This window comes from Montipora capricornis, chromosome 10, assembly GCF_036669925.1.
Source record: "Montipora capricornis isolate CH-2021 chromosome 10, ASM3666992v2, whole genome shotgun sequence".
NCBI classification, from domain to species: Eukaryota; Metazoa; Cnidaria; class Anthozoa; order Scleractinia; family Acroporidae; genus Montipora; species Montipora capricornis.
This window is the reverse complement of record NC_090892.1, coordinates 53,267,465-53,288,179: the sequence shown is the minus strand read 5'-3', so window position 1 is coordinate 53,288,179 and position 20,715 is coordinate 53,267,465. Positions and strand designations below refer to the sequence as shown.

Below are 20,715 nucleotides of genomic sequence, written 5' to 3'. Positions count from 1 at the left end.
ATACAATGTAGTTGTCCCCAATTTTGTTAGTGTACCATGCACTTGTGATAATTGCTAGAAGCAGTGACAGTTTAGTAAATTGATTGATTGATTGATTGATTGATTGATTGATCAATCAATTGATTTACTATCGACCAAGCACCCTGCATTTTTATTTGGTGTATACCTGGAATGCTTAGGCTCTATGGAATAATAAACTGAGTTGTAGAGATACATGTATGCATTGCATAATCAGACTTCAGGTAAATTGGCCTGATCTATAAGATTTCTGGTAGTCTGTATACTAGTGCCTGCAGTCTTGACTCTGGTACTTAATAATTATTTAGTTTTTTTTACTCTTCAGCAACAATGGCCATGTATAAATGAAAAGAAACAGAAGAAAAAGAAAGGATACAAGAACTCAGGCTTAGTTTCACTTACACGATGTGAGGTATGTATGACATTTTTTTACAATGATCAATGTCTCATTTTTAAAAAGCATTTCCTGTTCCAAAACCGGAATAACATACATACAAACCTCAAACATACATGAGTGCAACAATGTCACCTTTATTGCACTATGTCAACTTTCTGCACTAAATTTCACTTTCTACACTCTATTTGGGATTAATTGACATTCTCTGAGCCAATCAACTTGCTGAATTTTTTTTCGTGTATATTGTTACTAATTAAAAAGAAATTGAGAAGCTGGGGCAGTGCAGAGTGAAACATGAAGTTTGGTTTTATCGAAAAAGTTGATAAATTAAGGTAACTTAATTACCACAGTAAGAAAGATTAATTTTGGAAACTGATGTTTGGAGCTTTTATAGCCCTTCCCTTCTATTTGCCCTCAGACTGATGAAGGGCTGACTCTCCAAACATCAGCTCACAAATCTTTTTTCAGAGGTAATGTTACACATACAGAGGTTTCATTAGAAGCCGGTCACCGGTGGTATACCACCGTCTAACAGTATGTTGTCAGGAATTTGCCTTTCACCACCAGCTGCTCTGATCTGCCTTGATTTTCACTCAAACCCTTATAAAAGACAGGTGCGACTATCACTTACATTGATTAGCCCAGGCATCTACCTCAAAAATTGTTGAAACCCCTGCTGCATGTACACTGTATCTTGTTTGATGAAACCAAAATTTAGCAAGACTGCATGGTATATTCATTTACAGTTCCTTAGCCTATCCTCTTGCTGAGTTTCTGTTCAAATTCTAGTGGCTGGTGGCTTTTTGTGTGGTGTACTGTTGCTATTATTTGACTTGTGTTTCTTGTGTTCTTTCAAGTTAGAAATTTAAACTGGCTTTGTGAGTATAGGTTTCAGGTTTCAGGTTTCAGGTTGTATTATGTATTTTGCATAAAATATCACAAAACTTTGTAATGCTCGCAGTTAGCAATAGCTAGTCGAGGCGAGCATTGCTTACAATAAATATTCCAGATAAAATGGTTACAAATACATAACTACACATTCACATGAAAATGAATAAATAAAATAAAATAAATTAGTTTTAGAATACAGTTAGTGCAGTGGAGAACAGCTTAAAACTTGTACAGTATAACATAAATAAACATGAAAAAAGTAGCTTAAATTGAATAAATAAATTTTTAACTACCTGACATACTAAACTAAGGAGTCAAAATTTGCCAATATTATCAAAACATATAGCAACTTTTACATTAATTTGGCGTACAACAATAACCATTGGCTCCTGAATTAGGCATATTAAAACACCCAATAATGATTTTTATTTTCTTGATGCCTTTGATTTCTAATTTTTTCAGATTATCAAAGTGTCATCATTCTTGGACTACATTCAAGGCGGCTGCCAGCTTAATTTTACGGTATGTTTTGAACCAGCACCTTAGTGTGAGACTTTCCTTATAGGTTGTGTGTATCGTGAATTATCTTATTTCCAGGATGAAGATCTGGAACATCACCTCTTCTATAAAAGAGTTTGTCGAATCTCACTCTGGATCAGGAATGAAAGTCCAACTTGCCATAACTGTTTGAAAGGTTTTCTGGACTTTTGAGTACGCCTGCAAGTTAATTACCACTCATTGCTTTTTCATGTTCAATTTATGGACCTTGAACTTTGCAGTAGGGGTATAAAGAAACACACAGTTCTTAACTTTCAGTACACATATGCAGACCATTGAAGTTCATTCAGTAATATAAGAGGCACAGCTGTCTAATATTGAATGAAATAAATGTTTATATTATTTGAAGTGCGGGTTATAGACGAAGGAGCGATGTGATCCTTGCACTTAGCAGGACAATTTGAGCAATTGTCTCTGAAAATCACCTGAAAAATTCAGGTGGCTCCAACAGGATTCGAACCCATAACCTCTGCAACACCGGATGACAACCCATGACCTCTGGCACACAATGTGGCATTGCAGAGGTCATGGGTTCAAATCCTGTTAGAGTTACTTGAATCTTTCGGGTGTCTAAAAGAGACAATATTGCTCAAAATAAATTGTCCAGTTAAGTTTGAGGATCAGTTCACTTGTTCTGTCTAATATTGTTACTGATCTGACTCTTCAGGTTGGTATAGACTTTACAGCTTCTAATGGTGAACCAACCAAACCAAATTCTCTTCACTACATGAACCCTTATGCGCCAAATGAGTATTTGCAGGCTCTGACGGCTGTGGGAGAGATTATTCAGGATTATGACAGGTAAAACACCAGGTGTCTGGCTGAAAAATGTGTTGTTCCTTGAGTATACCAGTATTGGTCAGGGTGTAAAGTTGTATTTTCTTAGTAGTCCCTTTTTCCAATTTGCCCTATTGCATCTGTTCATACACTCAGTTATGCATCGTGGTATGAGGCTTAACCAGAAACCCATAAGGGTTGAAACGTGTAATGCTCGTTCACAGCTTCCGAATATTCAGTGCGAACTGATTGGTTGAATGTTTCAGTGCTAAGTACCATATTTGGAAACCCCTCGCTCTTGTTGTTCCAAATATGGTACTTAGCAAATCGAATATTCAGAAGCTTGTTTCCCAGCACACAAGGGGCCGTTACACGTTTCAACCCTTATGAGTTTCTGGCTTAACCCATTGACCTCTAGGAGTGAGACTTGAGGAGTCCCCTTTAATGTAATTAATTTTTATAGGCAAAGTAAAAATCAGGTGTTTGCAAAGTTTTTACCAAGGTTTTGTGGGTAATTTCAGGGACGTTTGCAGGGCTATTGCTGTAATTATGCTAATTGTTGGCTTGATTTGGTTGTCAGCTCTTTGCTTCATTTTCCTCCCTCCCGTGGCATTCATTTTTGTTTGATGGGGTAATGTGTTGCTTGGTGGGTGAAGCATGGAAATTGTTTCCATCAATTATAAGTTATTATTTAATTTGTCTCCCTTAAGGAGGCTAGTTAATTCTAAAGGCAGGACGTTTTCTTCATTAGCCCTTCCTTGCAAATTATCAAAGGGCTTGAAAGGTCAAATTCTCCCTACAGAGGTCAATTTGCTTTTGCTCAGTTAATACGACCAAATTTCTGTCAGTGATGTTGCCAAGGAAAATTTGATTTGCAAAGAGAGACGTTAGATTATTTATCACCTCAAAAGAAATTACCGGTAATCCTCTCCGCATGACAATTCTATGCACTTGACTGACACTATTTCTTTGGTTTGCTCTGAACTCACTCCTTCAAAGTTACTGTTTTAGGGGGTCTTAAAAGTGGAAAAAATGGTTGTACTGTAATTTGGTGTACCACCACACAAGGAAGAGGAATAGGTTTAATACTACTGTACCTTTGATGTCACTGACTGCTTTGCATTGTGATGCTGTAGTCCTTTGAAAACAGTGCCGCAAAGTACGTAATTTGGGACGTCAACCCGACATCAGAAACCCATAAGGGTTGAAACGTGTAACACGCGTTCACAGCTTCAGAGTATTCAGTGCGAACTGATTGGTTGAATGTTTCATTGCTAAGTACCATATTTGGAAACCCCTCACTCTTGTTGTTCCAAATATGGTACTTGGCAAATCGAATATTCAGAAGCTTGTTTCCAAGCACACAAGGCCTGGCCGTTACACGTTTCAACCCTTATGGGTTTCTGCCGACATCTAATCCATTCCCCTTCGCTGCTCGGTTATGGATCAAACTTTAACCACTTTTCCGGCCTTTGAACGTGAAGTTTGAATTTACAAATAGATGATAATTTAAAAAGCTACACAATAATTTATATTTGGGATGGTTTCAGAGACTAAATAAAGGGGAAAAGTTTGTTGCGGCAGATAGGCACTTAAAAATTTCTCTCATACACCCATAAGTCTTATATACGTTAGCAAGATTGTCTTTCTTGCTCTTTAATCTGTACCGAATGGAATATCAGGATTTACCACTGAATCAGATGTTAGCAACTTGCTTTAGTTTAAAGAACTTCAATAATATTGTTTTACTCTTTCTAGTGACAAATTATTCCCTTCCTTTGGCTTTGGGGCAAGAGTTCCTCCCACAAATCAGGTAAACCTGAAGCAGATTATTAAACTTTATGAAAACCATTTCTTGCAAACCTGTTTTTTCTTTTTAAGGGCTTCTTTTAGAAAAGCCAATTTGAAAACACTTACATTTTATTCAATGATGTAATCATGCCTTTGTAAACTTACCCTCTTCAATTAAACACAAAATTCTTATTTATGTTGTTTTCATTTCCTTAAGTGTGTCAGATAATACGTGTGCTTAATACATCATCACTGACGTAAGTCAGAACCACATGACCTTGAAGCGTGTAACTTGCAACTCTTTTCCTTGGAACAAAGCTGGGGATTTTAGGACACCAATTTTATGCTCAAATATGAACAAAAATATTATCAAAGCTGCATGGGCAGGAACATGCACACACAAGCTACATTACATGTACATCCAATTAAGAAAATTTTTGAGCTCAAAAAACCCCAGCTCTGAACCCCAGTTAAACACTTCAAGGCAATGAGTTTATGCTAAAGTTCATAGATGCCACTTTATTTTTTAGGTCTCACATCAGTTTCCTCTGAACTTTAATCCCAGCAATCCCTACTGTGCAGGTATTGATAATACTGGCTTTTAATTAAAGATACCAGAAATGCAGGTAATGAGATTCACAGTCAGTGTTGATAGATATCGCCAACCCCTAACCCAGACCAATTTGTACAACGTCAAGGTCAGCATTTCGATTGGGGGCATTATTTGATGATGGTTGTGGCAACTGTTTACATGTATGTTTTAATACTAGATGACTACAGCTGTAGATGAATGAAATGAGATGAAATGAATGGATATTTGAAGTGTAGGTCATAAGTGAATGAGAGAACTGAGTGATCCTTGCACTTATCTGGACAATTTAAGCAATTGTTGCTTGATAGACACCTGTCAATTTCAGGTGACTTCAACGGGATTCGAACCCATGACCTCTGCAATGCCGGTGCATTATGCTCTACCAACTGAGGTATGAAGCCACACATTTGGGAGCAGGTCAATTTGTTCTCATGAAGAACTCGATGACAAATTGACCTGCTTCCAACTATGTAGCTTCATAGCTCAGTTGGTAGAGCATTGCACCGGCATCACAGAGGTCAAGGGTTTGAATCCCATTGGAGCCACCTAAATTTTTCTTAGGTGCCTGTAAATTAGAGACAATGATTTTGACCACTGGTAGCTGTGCCAAGCTGCCCACCACAGCCTGACCTTTATTGTAATCTCAACATATAAGTTGAATAAAACTGTACATTGTATACCGGATGGAAACATTTTGAACTACTGTAGAAGGGTCATGGAAGCATTGATCAACATACATGTTCAAACAATTTTTTTGGGTGGGTGGGAAAAAGGTCAGAAATGGCAGACCAACAAAAACAACTTCCTGCTTTAGGTCACTTCTTCCCAGGCCTCAGGGGTGTGTGAGAAAATTCCACTCTAACTAAGTTTAGGATCACTTACTTCTGTCATTCAACTAGATGACTAGGGCAAGGAGTAGACTAGCCTACTTGTAGCCATACCCTCCCCCCGAAAGAAAAACGGGTTGACGGAACTTCTACGAAAAGCTGGCCCAAATTGTGTTCCATGTAGACTTATTTTTGCCAAGTATACGTAAATGTACCATGTTTTTTGACAAGTCTGATCCAATCATTGAGTCAGCAACCATGTAAGGCAAGATGTTGGTCAATAGTCCGCTTTCAGTTGGCTGACAGCAATCCTACAGTTGGCCAACTGTTGACAGATACATTGACTTATGCCTGTTATCAATGTTGAAAATACAATGCTACACACTGTTACAGTATGTGTTGTGTTGGGTGAAACCTTAAGTAGTATGTTGGACAATGCACTTCTGGTTACGTGCCGTAATGGCAGAATGCGATTATTCACCATTACAACTTTACACTTTGTCATGTACATGTATCTCCAAGATTTTATGTTATGAGAACTTATGCACTCTCCCTACAATAAAGTTTGGAACTGTTTTGTAACCCTTATCAACTACTTGTCATCATCATACTTGTATGCAGTAGTGCAAGTGATAACCCTTCAAAAATAATGTTGCCAAGTGCACTTGGTTTGTTTGTATATTAAAATAATCAAGAATGATTGATGTTCTGTTGGATCTTAGGTCTCCGTGGTCTAATCGAAGCATATCAAACTTGCATTCAAAGTGTACAGCTTTATGGCCCTACCAATATCTCTCCTATCATCAACCATGTTGCCCACTTCGCACAACAAGCTGGACAAACACCAACTGCAACAGTAAGTCAAGGAGAGCAAGGACGAAGTGATAATAAGTTGTATTTGATTCCAGTTCTGGTGACAGTAATATGCCATTTTATTTTATATAGCACAATCATGACTGTATGTTCTTTTTTAATTACGACAGTTACTGTAACACAAGGGGAGCGAACAAGAAATGTTAATTTATTAGTTTGTTGCTATACGAACTTGCCAGTTTGATACCTTCTAATGATAGTTGTATAGCATTTTTTTGAAGGGGCCTTTTGGAGAATGCATATACATTTAGGTTTTATTGCCCCCAAAGGAGTTCCCCGTTGACAAGTAAAGTTGTCTGGCATGAGAGTAAATCTTTAAGAGACCATAATTAGGAAGCAAAGTGTTAGTTAATTAAGGCCTCTATTCAAACAAATGCACTTTTTCAAATCCTTACAGTAATACATCTGGCCCCTGTTGTGCGAAGGGTGTATAGCACTATCCACTGGATAGTGATTTATCTCATGGATAGTGTTATCCACCTTTTGAACAACCAAGGCCTGAATGTTTATCAGTCTGCCCAATACCAGTGGTACAAAGTTGGCATTGTGCACTTCACTATCTTAAAATTAGCTGGGATTCACAAGTGCCCTCAGAACAAAACGAGAACCAGACCACCACGCCAATAATAAAAACAAAAACATTTGGAAGAATAGACCATTTTACAGTTCTGTGCTCAGTTACCAACCTTTTGATTAAAAGTGAGGCTGGAGTTGACCTTGCTTTTATACAAACCTCATTGCTTCTCTCATGTAAATCATGTTGTTAAAGTGAGGTTTGTATCAAAGTAAGGTCAACCCCAGCCTCACTTTTATTCAAAGGCCTGGTAACTGAGCACAGAACTTTAAAATGGCCGAATGCCTTAATTAAATAAAAGTTACATATAGAACGGTCGTAAAACCAAAACAAGTGACATTGATCAGTCAATACCAAAAGTCAAGGGATAATACATTTAATTCAGTTGAATGACAAACAGGTGATGGCATTAAAAATTCCTTTTTAGAATTACTTCATACTGCTCATATTGACTGATGGGGTGATCACAGATATGGATCAAACAAAGCAGGCTGTTGTAGCAGCATCAGCACTTCCTATGTCAATCATTATTGTTGGCGTCGGAGGTGCCGATTTCACAATGATGGAGGAATTGGACAGTGATGATGGAGTGTATGTAACAAATTAATAAATAAACCATGGAAATGTTGATATTAAATTTGATTAAGATTTGTCAATGTTCTTTCCACTTTACGAACATTGACCATAAGAATACTGTGCACAAGAGCAACCTCTTGATAAGATGCAGTTAATACAGATATTGGACTTACATGTCAATACTGAGTTATTGAAAAGGGATTATGAGTGATAATAATAATGATGATGGTAATAATAATAATGATGATAATACTAATACTAATATTAATATTAATAATAATTCTTGATTTTCTGTGATCAAAACTGTGATGTTTACGGTCAAATAAACACTTGAAACCACTCGTTCGAACACAACAGTATATTTACTAAACAGACATGACGACTACAACATACAAAAGTCCTAGCTCCTAGACCGCGTGGGTCATTTGCATAAATGATTGACAAGTCTCAAAAACACTACATCTCTCCCCTTCTTGATGACGGACTTTGGAAACGCGTAAGTGATTGACCTAAACGACTTCTTTAAACGACTTTTTTATAATATGAAAACGGCAAACTGAAACGTGTTACAGAGTCACAAAAATCCATTGCATGCTTCTGGTGTCTAGTTCTCTTGAACAAGTAAAACGTAGTCTGCAAATCTCGCAGGAGGCCTTGTCTGCCTTTGTGATCGTCGTAGGCCTGCAGTAGGGCTTGAAGACTTTGTTATCTTGTCCAGTTCCTGAATTTCCAGTGGTTGGGGATTTGCTGAAACGTCTTCGTCCATCTCTTGTGTGTGTGGTTTCCAGTATGCTTGATGTGACTGGGGACAACTTTGAACATCGATGAGTTGCGCGTAACAGTTTTGTGTCCGTCGCTTGCGGTAATCATCGATCCTTGTTTCTCTTCGACTACGAGAGGCACTGGATTAAGCGGGGTACTGAGCTTGTTGGCCTTTGGTTGCTTGACTAAAACTGTATCTCCCAGCTTGATATTGCTTTCTCTCACACCTAGCTTTTGGTCAGCATACGCCTTTATCTTCTTTTTCTGCTCTGCGTCTCTCTGCGCCAGGTTCTTCTGGGTCTCAACAATGGTTTGTCGGCGGACTGGTGGCGTCACTTCCGGCAGGGTGGTTTTGAGCTTCCTCTGGTTAAGTGCTTCGCATGGTGAGAGGCCAGTAGTCGAGTGAGGTGTCGCCCGATACTGCCGCAGAAATCTGTTGAGCTCTTGTTTCCAGTTCTTATGCTCGATGGTCGCGGTTCTCATGCGTTTTTCTAGTGTCATCATGAAACGTTCTGCCTCGCCATTTGCCCTTGGTCAGAGAGGCGTGATCTTGCGGTGTCGAAAGCCTAAATGCTCAGCAAAATTCTTGAGCTCCACGCCGTTGAAGGGGGGTCCGTTGTCGCTCTTTAGCACTTCAGGAATCCCTTGTCTTGCGAAAATTGCATTGAGCTTCGGGATTGTGGATCTGGCGGAAGTGGATGTGACAATTTCCACTTCCGGAAAACGGCTGTATTCGTCGATGACAACCATGAGATAGTCTCCAGAAGGAAGTGGTCCTAGGAAGTCCATCGCGAGTTCTTTCCACGGAGCGGTTGGTAGCGGTGTCATCCGTAGAGGTTCGAGTCGCTGTGCCTTGCAAGTAGTTGCTGCTTGACATGGTAGACAGCTCTCGACTTTCTCCTTCACCATCCTGTCCACACCGGGAAACCAGACTTTCTCTCTGATGAGCAGTTTTGTCTTTACGATTCCTTGGCGCCCAACATGCGCCAGGTCTACAGCTCAATATTGTTCCCTTGTAGACCAATAGTTCGTCCTTCACTTTCTTGTACTCTTGTACTTCGGGATCCGTCCACAGGTCGGTTTCAATGGCCTTGATAAGCGCCTGGAGCGAAGAGTCTTTCTCCGTCTCCAACTTGATTTCTTGCAGTGTCATCGCTTTTGGTACAGCTTGGTTGCAGATGTAGTTAACATAGTCTTCCGCGATGTTGCATTCTTCACATTCTGCGGTACTTGGGTGTCGACTCATGAAGTCGGCCGGGTTTTCAGCGTCTTTTCCAGGTCGGTAGATGAGCTGACAGTTATAGGGCATTAGCCTTAACTTCCATCTATGGATGCGTGCTGATGTTGGTTTGTGACTGTTGAGGATCCCCAGAAGCGGCTTGTGATCTGTGGTGATGGTGAACTCTGACCCATACAGGTAAAGGTGAAAATGTTCAGCAGCCCAAACTACTCCTAGCATTTCCCTCTCGGTCTGGGAGTATCTGTGCTCAACGTCGCTGAGTGCTCGGCTTGCGTAGCTGATAACTTTACCGTCTTGCACCAACAAACCTCCTAGTCCGACAGGGCTCGCGTCCACTATCACTTCGGTCTTGAGTCTCGGGTTGAAATACGACATCACATGATTCTTGGTCAGGGTGTCTTTCAATTTGTCGAATGCTTCTTGCTGCTCGTCGGCCCACAGCCAGGGAGTCTCTTGCTTGGTTAACAGTCGTAGCGGGGCGGTTATCGTAGCGTAATCTGGGATGTAACGGGACACGTACTGAGCCATTCCTAGAAGTGACTTCACCTCACTGACATTCTCTGGTTTGCTCATGTGGGCGATCGCCTTGATCTTGCCTGGGTCTGCCTTGATTCCGTTCTTGCTGAAGATATGTCCGTAGAACTTTATCTCACTCTTTGAGAAGCTGCATTTTTCCTTGTTCAGGCGCACATCGTGTTGCTGGAGCCGTTGCAGCACACCACGCAGATTCTCGTCATGCTCCCTATGAGTTTTTACGAATACGATGATATCGTCAGAGATATTCTTGCATCCAGGGAGGCCTGTAAGTATTTCCTCAATTGCGTTCTGGAAAATCTCGGACGCCGCGTTGATTCCAAACAAAAGCGTTTGCATCGTCGAAGTCCTACGTGTGTGCTGAATGTGGTGATGTGACGGCTCTCTGGTGCTAGCTCGAGTTGGTGGTATCCAGACGAGAGGTCTAACTTGCTGAATACTGTCGCTCCGTTGAGGTCAGCAACTAGGTCGTCGATTGTTGGCATTAAGTGCTTTTCTCGCTTCACAGCCTTATTCGCCTCTCGCATGTCTACACATATTCGCACTTGGCCAGAACTCTTAGGGACCACGACAATGGGGCTCACCCAGGGCGTCGGACCTGTCACTGGCTCGATGATGTCTAGTTCTTATAAGCGCTTCAACTCCGTCTCGACATCCTTTCTGACATGGAAGGGGATGCGGCCGTGCAGTTGTTGCTTGGGTTTGACGTCAGGGTCTATGTGAAGCTTGATAACTTTTCCTTTTACTTTGCCGATTCCTCCAAACAGACTTTCGAATTCCTTGTTCGTGAGGGGCTGGAAACGAGTTTCGTCGGTTTTAACTTGATTGACGATCTTAAGCACGCCTAGCTGTTTAGCAGTGTGGAAACCCAGGAGGTTTCCCGAAGCACCTTTGACAATGTGCAAGGTTGTTTGTGTGCTGTTGGCATTGGCGGATATTTCGGCCTTGACAGTTCCCAGTAGGGGTAGGTGTGTCGGTGAGCCGTAGGAGAAAATTATGCGCTTGGGTTTTTCTGTAGCTTTTTCCTTGTATAATTCCCTGAAGGTGTTCTCATCGATCAGATCAACCGATGCTCCGGAGTCAACCATCATTTCCACTTGTTTTTCGTCTATCTTGACTTGGCACATAGGTTGTTTGTCACGGCCTACTGTGTACACATACTCATCTTCTACATCAGTGTCTCGATGTGTGACCTGGTTTGCCGACTCAGGTGGGTTTCTTCTGCAAACTTGGGCAAAATGGTTTAGTTTGCCACACAAGGTGCACTTTTTGTTCTTCGCGGGGCAGCTGTCTCTATGAGGGTATATTCCACCGCAGTTCCTACATTTTCCGTCGCGCTTTCGGGATTTGTCATGGTTGCGTGACTCTTGGCGATTTTGCGGACGGCGCTGTTTGCCTTTGGGTTGTGTTAGTGTTCCTTTTTGGGGTGGTTTTATCGCGTTCACGGTTTTATCCTTACTTTCAAGATCCTTCGCTTGTACTTCACTTAAATCTAGGGCTCTACCAGCTTTCATGAGACCAGCTAAATCGAGGTCTTCTCGCAGAGCTTTACACCGAAGGGGGTTTGACTGGCAGTTCAAAATGATATGTTCTGTAATCTCTTTGTCTGGATTTGCGAAGTCGCAGGTCTTTGCTAGGCTCCTCAGACGGGTATGGAAACTGTCCAGAGTTTCTCCATCCTTTTGCTTGGCCTGACGGAAGTTGTATACTTCGTATGTTGTGTTCACTTGTGGAGAGAAGTAAGCGGTTAGTTTTTCGACGGCTTTGTTGTAATCCTTGTCCTCGCCGACGTCTTGAAGTGTCTCGAAGATCTCGTCGACCTCTGGACCGCCGTAATGCAGCAGAAGAGCTCTTTTCTGCTTGTCATCGGTAATCCCCATTGCAATGGTTAATCTCTCGAATCGCCCTAGCCATTTCTTCCATCTAGGGCCTGCATTTCCATCGAGGTGAACTTTAAACGGTGGGAAGTTAGGCAGTGAAATCGCCATTGTTTTGATTTCGCGGGAAATCGCTTCGGAATTCTCTTCGGAAATCTCTGTAGAAATCGCTTCGAAAATCCTGGTAGAACGCGCTCTGTGGGTTCTTTGCTTGATCCTCGTCGCCAGATGTGATATTTACGGTCAAATGAACACTTGAAACCACTTGTTCGAACACAACAGTATACTTACTAAACAGACATGACGACTACAACATACCAAAGTCCCAGCTCCTAGACCGCGTGGGTCATTTGCATAAATGATTGACAAGTCTCAAAAAACACTACAAGAACCACCTGCAAGAAGATGGTATTCAAACTCTGCAGGCGTGTACATGTATGTTGCAGGTCATTTTGTTCCTTAGGTTCATTTGCAACCAAACTAGGTCATTTCAATGTTGAATAAACCTAGATCAAGTTGTTTCAACCTAGGTCAATTTGGGGCATGTACAAAACACAGGTCACCCAGGTCATTGTTTTACCAAATGATACAAAAAGTATCCTGTAAACATTCATTAAAGCTAACCTTCGACCTACATGTAATTAGGCCTAAACAAAAGCTTTTAGGCCTAATGTTAGCATTTGTAAATGGTTAGTTGGTAAAACAATGACCTGTGACCTAAGTTTTGTACCTGCCCTAATTTAATCTAGGTTGAAAAAAGTTGACCTAGGTTGAAACAAAATGACCTAGTTTAGTTGCAAATTAACCTCAGAGGGAACAAAAATTAATGACCAGCTGCAACATATACACTGCTTCATCTTTGTCCCAGACCTAGGACGTAGAGTCTTGGCCTGGCCAAACGCTCGCAACATTTCAATGCAACATCTTGCACCATTGCTGGAAACAACATGTTGCATACATTTGGCCACCTAGTTGCGATATGTTGCAACATGTTGGATAATGTTGGATCAAATTTGAAAACGGTCAAATTTTTCATGCAACATTTTGGATGTTGCATGCTGTTGTTCTCGTTTGGCCACGTTCCCGCAACATTGTTGCGCTAGGGCATGCGCGTTAGGTCCACTTCTTGCGCGCCAGGGGCCTGGGGCACATAAACATTGACATGTTGCGTTGAAAATGATGAAAATGTTATGTGCGTTTGGCCACCCCATTCAACACATGTCGCAACATCATGCAACAATGTTGCGTTGAAATGTTGTGAGCATTTGGCCAGGTCTTAAGAATCTTCTGGAGGATTAGGGTGGTCCCAATGACTGCAGAGGGCTGCATTCCTCCTAACACATCTGGAATCTTAAGATCTCTCAAAAAAAACCCTCCAACTGCCAAGACACCACACCCAAACTACCAACCGCAAATGGCACAATATTCGTCAACACCTGATGCATCTTCCTGATTTCCTTTGCCAGAGGAGAGTAATCGGTAATTTTCTTCTTAATGCACAACATTCCTTTCCCAAGGCACTGAGAAATCAACAAACGTCAAATCCTGAGCTGCTTCATTCATCACAGGTGGAACATCACCTGGACGGTTATGTTCCATCTTCTGTGTTATCTCGATGCTCCTATCATTCCAAATCTCCATGTTCCCATCCTCCAACCCCATTACCTCATCTAGAAGGTTCCCCCTTATACTACACATCAGCACACGTCACATCAAACTTCCGACAAAGCTCCCACTTTGGATCTACAACATCCTTTTCAATCATGGCCAAAAAAAACCTTGTTTGTGAAGTCTGCTCCTAAGCAGCAAAAACATACACCTTCGTGCTCTGTACTCAGCTCAAAGCCACTGACATAAGCTCTCATCAGCAGCCAGTTCACTGACGTCCCTCATAAATGTCCCATGCAACCTCTTCTCCCAGAATTTCTCCTTCCAGGTTGCCTTCTCAACCCGCTTCTTGCACTGGTTCTTCATTTCTCTCACCTGCAATGTCTCTCCAACAACCTTCGACATCCACTCATCACTCCTCTTGACACATCCAAACAGACTAAGTTCCTTCTAAAGGAAACCCATGAACTTTGTCATTTTTCACCTATTAATATTTTTTTTTTCTTGTTAATTCCATCTGTGATTTATTTGATTACCATGAATTAGTCAATATCCTTTTTGGTAGACCGCACAAGACGTTTTCCCCTTTTTCTTTTCCATTATGTCATTTAGCGATTCGTGTTGTCTAGTGTTCTAAGCACGTTTTTGGTCAGTTGTTCTTAGTCTGTCTCACATTAACATCAACCAGTTGAAAGTATTTCTTTGGAGACATTTCCTTCGAAGAATTTACCGGAGACCTTTATTGGAGAACTTGTAACCGCAGAGACCAAAACAGATGTAAGTCAAGCTTCACCACTTTGTAAAACTTTCCTTTTTGCGGAGTATTTTTAGTTTAGTTCCTTTGTTTAGAAGTTATGATTTCCCTTTTTTAGTTTTGACTGCATTGCTGCAAATAGCCATATTGTCCAATAAAGATCGTTGAATCAAGCAACCATTTCAGTTCTGTGGTGGACCTGGCGGACTCAGTGCCATGCCACGCTACACGACCCTGGGAACGCGACATTCCTCCTCCTATTGTACCCACTGATCAATCCCCTTCCGCTGCTCATCCTTCCTCTTTGTGTATGACCTCACTATACTCCCCTTGTTTTGTTACATCCATCGCCCTCAGTTCCTGATCACTCCAATGCACTGTGCCTCACCACACCTATAGCCCATGCATTCGTTACCCTAATCATAGTTAATAGAGGGGAATGGTTTGCAAGCTAGGCAAACATCAAAAGAGCAAACAAAGATGCCACAATTTAGGTTGGAAAGTCCATGACCGTGCACTATCTTTTGTTTTGCGCTCATACACTATGCATGAATTACGTAACCAACACGTTTCTATTGGTTAGTTCCTCAGCACAGAGTAAACAACTATTGTGTTTTGTGCACGGCCAAGGCCAAAACAGAGAACAAAAAAAAAGAAAAAGAAATTTGTTGGGTTTCATAACCATTCCCCTCTATTAACTATGCTCTAATCAATCTCACCACCAGTTTCACCCTTTTCAAAGACTTCTGCTTGACCTTCTCCTTCATCTCCTTTTGCATAACATCCACACCCTCGAACACACCCAATTATTTACACCCATTCTCAGCAACCTCACCTATCACTTGACCATACGGCAACACAATTCCTTCCCAATGAACCTTCACCCCCTGCTTCATTCAATGGTGACTGCTCTCCCTGATGACTAATCATTGTTGTTTCAACATAATTATAATTAAGAGGGGCATCATTAGCAGTGTCATATTCCTTGATTTAAAGAACTTCAAGGCATTTGACACTGTTGACTATGATCTCTTATATTTAAAAAAGGTTTATGGAGTTCAAGGTCTGACCATAGCTTGGTTCAAATCTTATTTAATGGGTAGGCAACAGTTTGGTGTAGCAAACTGTGTGTCATCTTGTAAAAATATCATATCTTGTGGGGTACCACAAGGGTGTATACTGGGTCCACTGCTTTTCTTATTTAAAGTGGTACTACGACCAAAAAAACAATTCTTTTTTTTCTTTGGATTTCAAAACTATGTTAACTAAACACTAACTGACCCAAGTTTTAAGTTCTGATTTTAAAGAGACACCTGTTTATTTTAACTGGAATCTTGAGAGAGCTGGGTCGAGGAGAAAACGACGTCAAAGACTCACTAGTTTAAGAATGTAATGCGTGTGTACGCGGCCGAATTAATATGCAGCACGGGAGTTTCGGGCTTTCAGACCTTTAAACCCATGTTTTGTATATGTAATAAATTGCGTTTACACGCTGAAATTTTAAGCTAGTGAGTAAATGACGTCATTTTCTCTAGATCCAACTCTCTGAAGTTCAATCGGCCAGTTTTGAACGTGAGTATAATGGCGGACTGTGAAATCCAAAACTTACACTCAAAATAAACAGCCTTTGGATAAAACTCAAAGCTCAAAATTTTGCCAGTTAGGTGTTAAGCAACACGCTTTCAGAATCTGAAGAAAAAAAGGAAATGATTTTTTGATCATATTACCACTTTAAATAATTTGCATAAGTGTTTAGATTTCGGTGTTGGGGGTTATTTTGCTGATGACGCCAACCTTGCGTTTTCTGCCTTAAATTTGCCTTTAGTTACCTAGTTCAAGACAAAATGAACAATGATCTATTGGCTCTGCTCTTATAAGCTTATATTGAGTATATTGAAGACTGAATTTACGGTGATTGGTTTACAGCAGAGAATTGCAACATCAGAAGGTGACATAGTGTCATTATATCCATTAACAGAGTAGCTTTACACAGAGTTACTGAAGGCCTTGGTTTAAGTACATGTATTGCTTAATTCCTGACTTGGAACAGCCCCATTCAAAGTATACATCGTAAGGTTACCTGTACTATACAAGTTATTAAGAGGGTTAAGCTTTCTCTAGGAAATGTTGTAACCTCATATACTAGCTATTATGTCAATAGTTAAACCCTATTTTTAGTTTTTGCTGCATAGTCTGGGATGGGATAGGTGCTACTTTATCTTCAAATCTTCAAAACTGGGTAGTACAAATCCTCACCTAGTGCTTTGTACTCAAACCCTTTGCTGAAATTCGTAGTGAGCTTGGTTGGATATTGTTCACTGAGATGAGTCACCAGCACAGAGCCATAATGGGCTGCAGGGATGGCGCAGTGGTGAGAGCACTCGCCTCCCACCAAGGTGGCCGGGGTTCGATTCCCAGACTCGGCGTTGATGTGGGTTGAGTTTGTTGGTTCTCTACTCTGCACCGAGAGGTTTTTCTCCGGGTACTCCGGTTTTCCTCTCTCCTCAAAAACCAGCGTTTGATTTCATTTGCGTTAACTTGTTAATTTCAATTTACAGTGTCCCCGATTAGTGCTCTACAGCGCTAGAACATTAGACACTTAAATAAAGTTCCTTTCCTTTCCTTTCCTTTAAAGTGGTTAATGGATTGTGCCTCTCGGATATGCTTAACTTTTATAAGACTAAATGATTATTATTAAGCCTTCAATCTTCTACTACCCAAAACTAGATTTTTGGGAGTCAAAGTATGGAATTCTCTTTTGTGTAGTTTAAAGCAGGCTCGAGACTTCCTTAGAATGCTGTAAGGCCAAAGTTAAGTTGTTGGCTATCTGCATGGGTAAAGCTTAACTTGATAATCACAAGAGTTCCGAGTTAGGCTTCATGTGCCTCTGGATATAATAATAATAATCATAATAATAATAATAATTGATAATTATAATAATAACAATTATAATAATTTAACAATAACAATAACAATAATTATGTTACAATGAATAACTCAAACTTGTTAACACTATTACTTTCTTCATGTAGTATAATTTACAGTAATAATATGAAAGTTGAATAATTATAATTATTAAGTTCTCAACCTCGGATAACGCATTTCGCGTGCTCTGATTGGTTCACTCAATCTTGGTTATCAGCTCATATACCTTAGTTTGACCTTATATGGTAAAAGATTGCGCTAAGTGTTGCTAAGCTAAAAGTTTCTTCCTCGGAAAGTGAAATGTCTCTCTGAATAAAGCCAAAATAGGAAAAAAACTTTCTTTGTGGGCAGTATGGATCAATTCCAAAGTTTAGAAGTACGCGAAAAGGCAAGAAATGTTTTTGTGATGAGCCTACGTCTGTCTGACCACAAGGTATTACACAACATCGCATCTTCATCAAGTTTTTCCATTTCACTCGGGTTTTTTCGCTTCCCTCGCTCGTAATTCGTACTTCCAAATTTTTGGAGTTTAAGGAATTTAATAAAACAATTATTCCATTCGCGCTTGTTGGATATAAGACTGGTTATAGCCAACACGGGGCTACGCGCCTCGTCGGCTATTTACCATCTCATATCCAACGCACGCTCATGGAATAATTGTTAAATATATGCAAAAGCTTACAAATTTGGCAAAACATTTTAACCATTGTACACTAAAATCCTGTTAAACTTGCATTTTTAAAAAGACAAAAACGTGCAAAATAAAATATATATATATATTAGTAATAATAATAATAGTAATAATGATAATAACAATTAATGATGATGATGTTTTTGCAATCTGCAGGTTGATGTCAGGTGGAAAAGCTGCTCAAAGGGACATTGTTCAGTTTGTTCCCTATAGGAAGTTCAAAAATGTAAGACTTGCGTTGACTCTAATGAAAAAATATCATTTCCTGTACGTAATTAACAAAAATTAATGCAATGGTAACTATTACCATTTGCAGTAGATATCCCATTGACTCCCAGGGGTTCCCCGTTGACGAGCAAAATCGTCTAACGTTAGTGTAAAATAGTGGCTGGTTTAGGCATCGAAGGGTTAATGGGGACATTTTTTTCAGTTTTTCAATGAGTGATTATAGACTGAAACTCTTTCCTTGAGTGTCAGTACATATATGCAGCGATAAAAGTATTTTTAATTATGGTAACCACTTTTGAAATGAGGTCTGAATGTAATGGATCCAAACAAACCAAGCTGTGTCCTCAACCAATCCAATGAAGTAAATGGCAGTGGGTCTAAAAGAAAGGTCACATTCCAGAGGTCAGGGTACATGTCACTGTGCTACAGACAAATAAACAACACCAAAAGTGTCTACTAGCACTAATCACTCTACAAAAATGTTGTTTTTAGTTGTTCGTCACTGCAACAGAGACTCGTAGTCTTGACTTGTGGAATGTGAGCTGTGTTTTAGACCCGCCTCGTAAACAGGCAAAAAAGTGCGTTATCATGATGGTATTTGTTTCTCAAGGATTACCCAGGAACTTCACACTTCCTGATGATATTATTTCTTATAGGTTTCTCCTGCAGCCTTGGCCAAAGAGGTATTGGCAGAAGTACCCAAGCAGTTAACAGACTATTTTAGAGCAAGGAACATTTTACCTCTGAGTCAGCAGAAGCCAATGTAAAATAAACCTAATGTTTACATTAATTTTAGAGCTCACCTTATTATTTTGCAATTCAAAGGTATAACTATATAATCTATTATAATCGTGACAACAATATATAGACCAGACTCCATCTTTAAGTCCAGTATGTTACAATGAAATGACATCTCGGACTCATTATCAACGTTAATTTGTTTCTCATCCTTTGGAAATGTTGATTCCGTCCTTGGAATTGAAAAAAAAAAATCTCTTTTGTTGCTAGTAATGTATCATTATCCAGTGATCACCATTGGTCATTCTGTCACCTATATATCTGGTTTCCTTTAAAACTTGTGAATTTCAATAGGGAAGATGTTTACCAAATGTCTTGAATAAGGTTTTGTTGACTGCAATTTCCCTTTGGGACTATTCAGTTCATTTCTCGTTCTGTTAAGGGCTCAATGAGCCAATCTGTGGAATTGTGTTCATTCCAATGAAATCCTTAGAAGATACCCTTGACAAAATTAATTAATGTGTTGAGCACTTTTAGTGTGTAAGATTTCCAAGAGAAAGTGTTCATAATAATATTATTCCCAAACATTTTTATGAGTTTTTGCATTTAGAACGATGACAACCAGCAAAACATTTTAGATTCAATTATTTCCATTTAAAAGGGGCATCTTAATGCTCATGTTTTAGGTTTTGGTATGTGGGCATGACATGAACAGACCATTTCCAGCAGGCCTTACAATTAAGCCTTTCTGTTCAGTCTATCACTTTTAGTATGGATTTAGATATAACTATTTAATTGTGGAATCAACTACATTTCAATTACCCAAGTGAGGAACAAACTCATTATGTTATATTCAAGTTCACCACAGCCCAGGGTGAATTCCGTCTGTATTAAGTGATTCTTCCATATACATCAGAAACAATTAATGTACATGCACACAGAGAATTATTTCAATTTTCATGTCTGGTAAATAAATTAAAGTACTATATGTATACTATTAAATGCCACGTTTTATGGCTGTATGATAGATAAGAGAATCTGAAGAGAATAGGTTTTATTAAAGACGGTTGTTATCATTATTTTCTAGTCAACACAGTGTTAAAGTGCTCTTGTGAAAGTGTGTTTGCTTAATGCGTGACTGGCAAAAATTTGAGTTTTGATTTTTTATCCAAAGGCCATTTACTTTGAGTTAAAGTGTTGGATTTCACTGTCTGCCATTACTCGTGTTGAAAACTAACTGATTGGACCTCAGAGGGCTGGATCCCCAGGGGGGCACTTCCTATTAATGCGCTAATAGGGATGTGTCACATTTCACGACTGGGCTGACTATATTGTGTTGAATTTTCAACAGTTCCCGACAGAGTTACTAGAATGGGGTTGCAAATTGTCGGGATTTTGGGGGAACGAAAATTCTGGCTAGTGGGATTTAAAAACGGAAAGATTCGCGGTAAAAAAAAGTTGTTACAGAAAGAGCTGTAGTGCTG

The 20,715-nt window shown here is 39.9% G+C and overlaps 1 protein-coding gene and 1 non-coding gene across 2 annotated transcripts in view; one reads left to right on the top strand and one right to left on the bottom strand.

Moving 5' to 3' along the window:
* The window catches only part of LOC138018539 (copine-3-like), a 31,625-nt gene extending 11,303 nt beyond the window's left edge, over positions 1-20,322 (top strand). The window contains exons 8-16 of the mRNA XM_068865208.1: positions 344-430; positions 1,769-1,828; positions 2,532-2,665; positions 4,400-4,454; positions 4,963-5,014; positions 6,574-6,707; positions 7,726-7,889; positions 18,422-18,491; positions 19,150-20,322. Coding sequence (XP_068721309.1) covers positions 344-430; positions 1,769-1,828; positions 2,532-2,665; positions 4,400-4,454; positions 4,963-5,014; positions 6,574-6,707; positions 7,726-7,889; positions 18,422-18,491; positions 19,150-19,260 — 867 coding nt within the window. The 3' untranslated portion in view covers positions 19,261-20,322. The remainder of the gene's footprint in view (positions 1-343; positions 431-1,768; positions 1,829-2,531; positions 2,666-4,399; positions 4,455-4,962; positions 5,015-6,573; positions 6,708-7,725; positions 7,890-18,421; positions 18,492-19,149) is intronic.
* Positions 5,351-5,425, bottom strand: Trnaa-ggc (transfer RNA alanine (anticodon GGC)). The gene has a single exon. It is a non-coding gene; the product is annotated as a tRNA-Ala (tRNA).
* Positions 20,323-20,715: the final 393 nt, after the last annotated feature.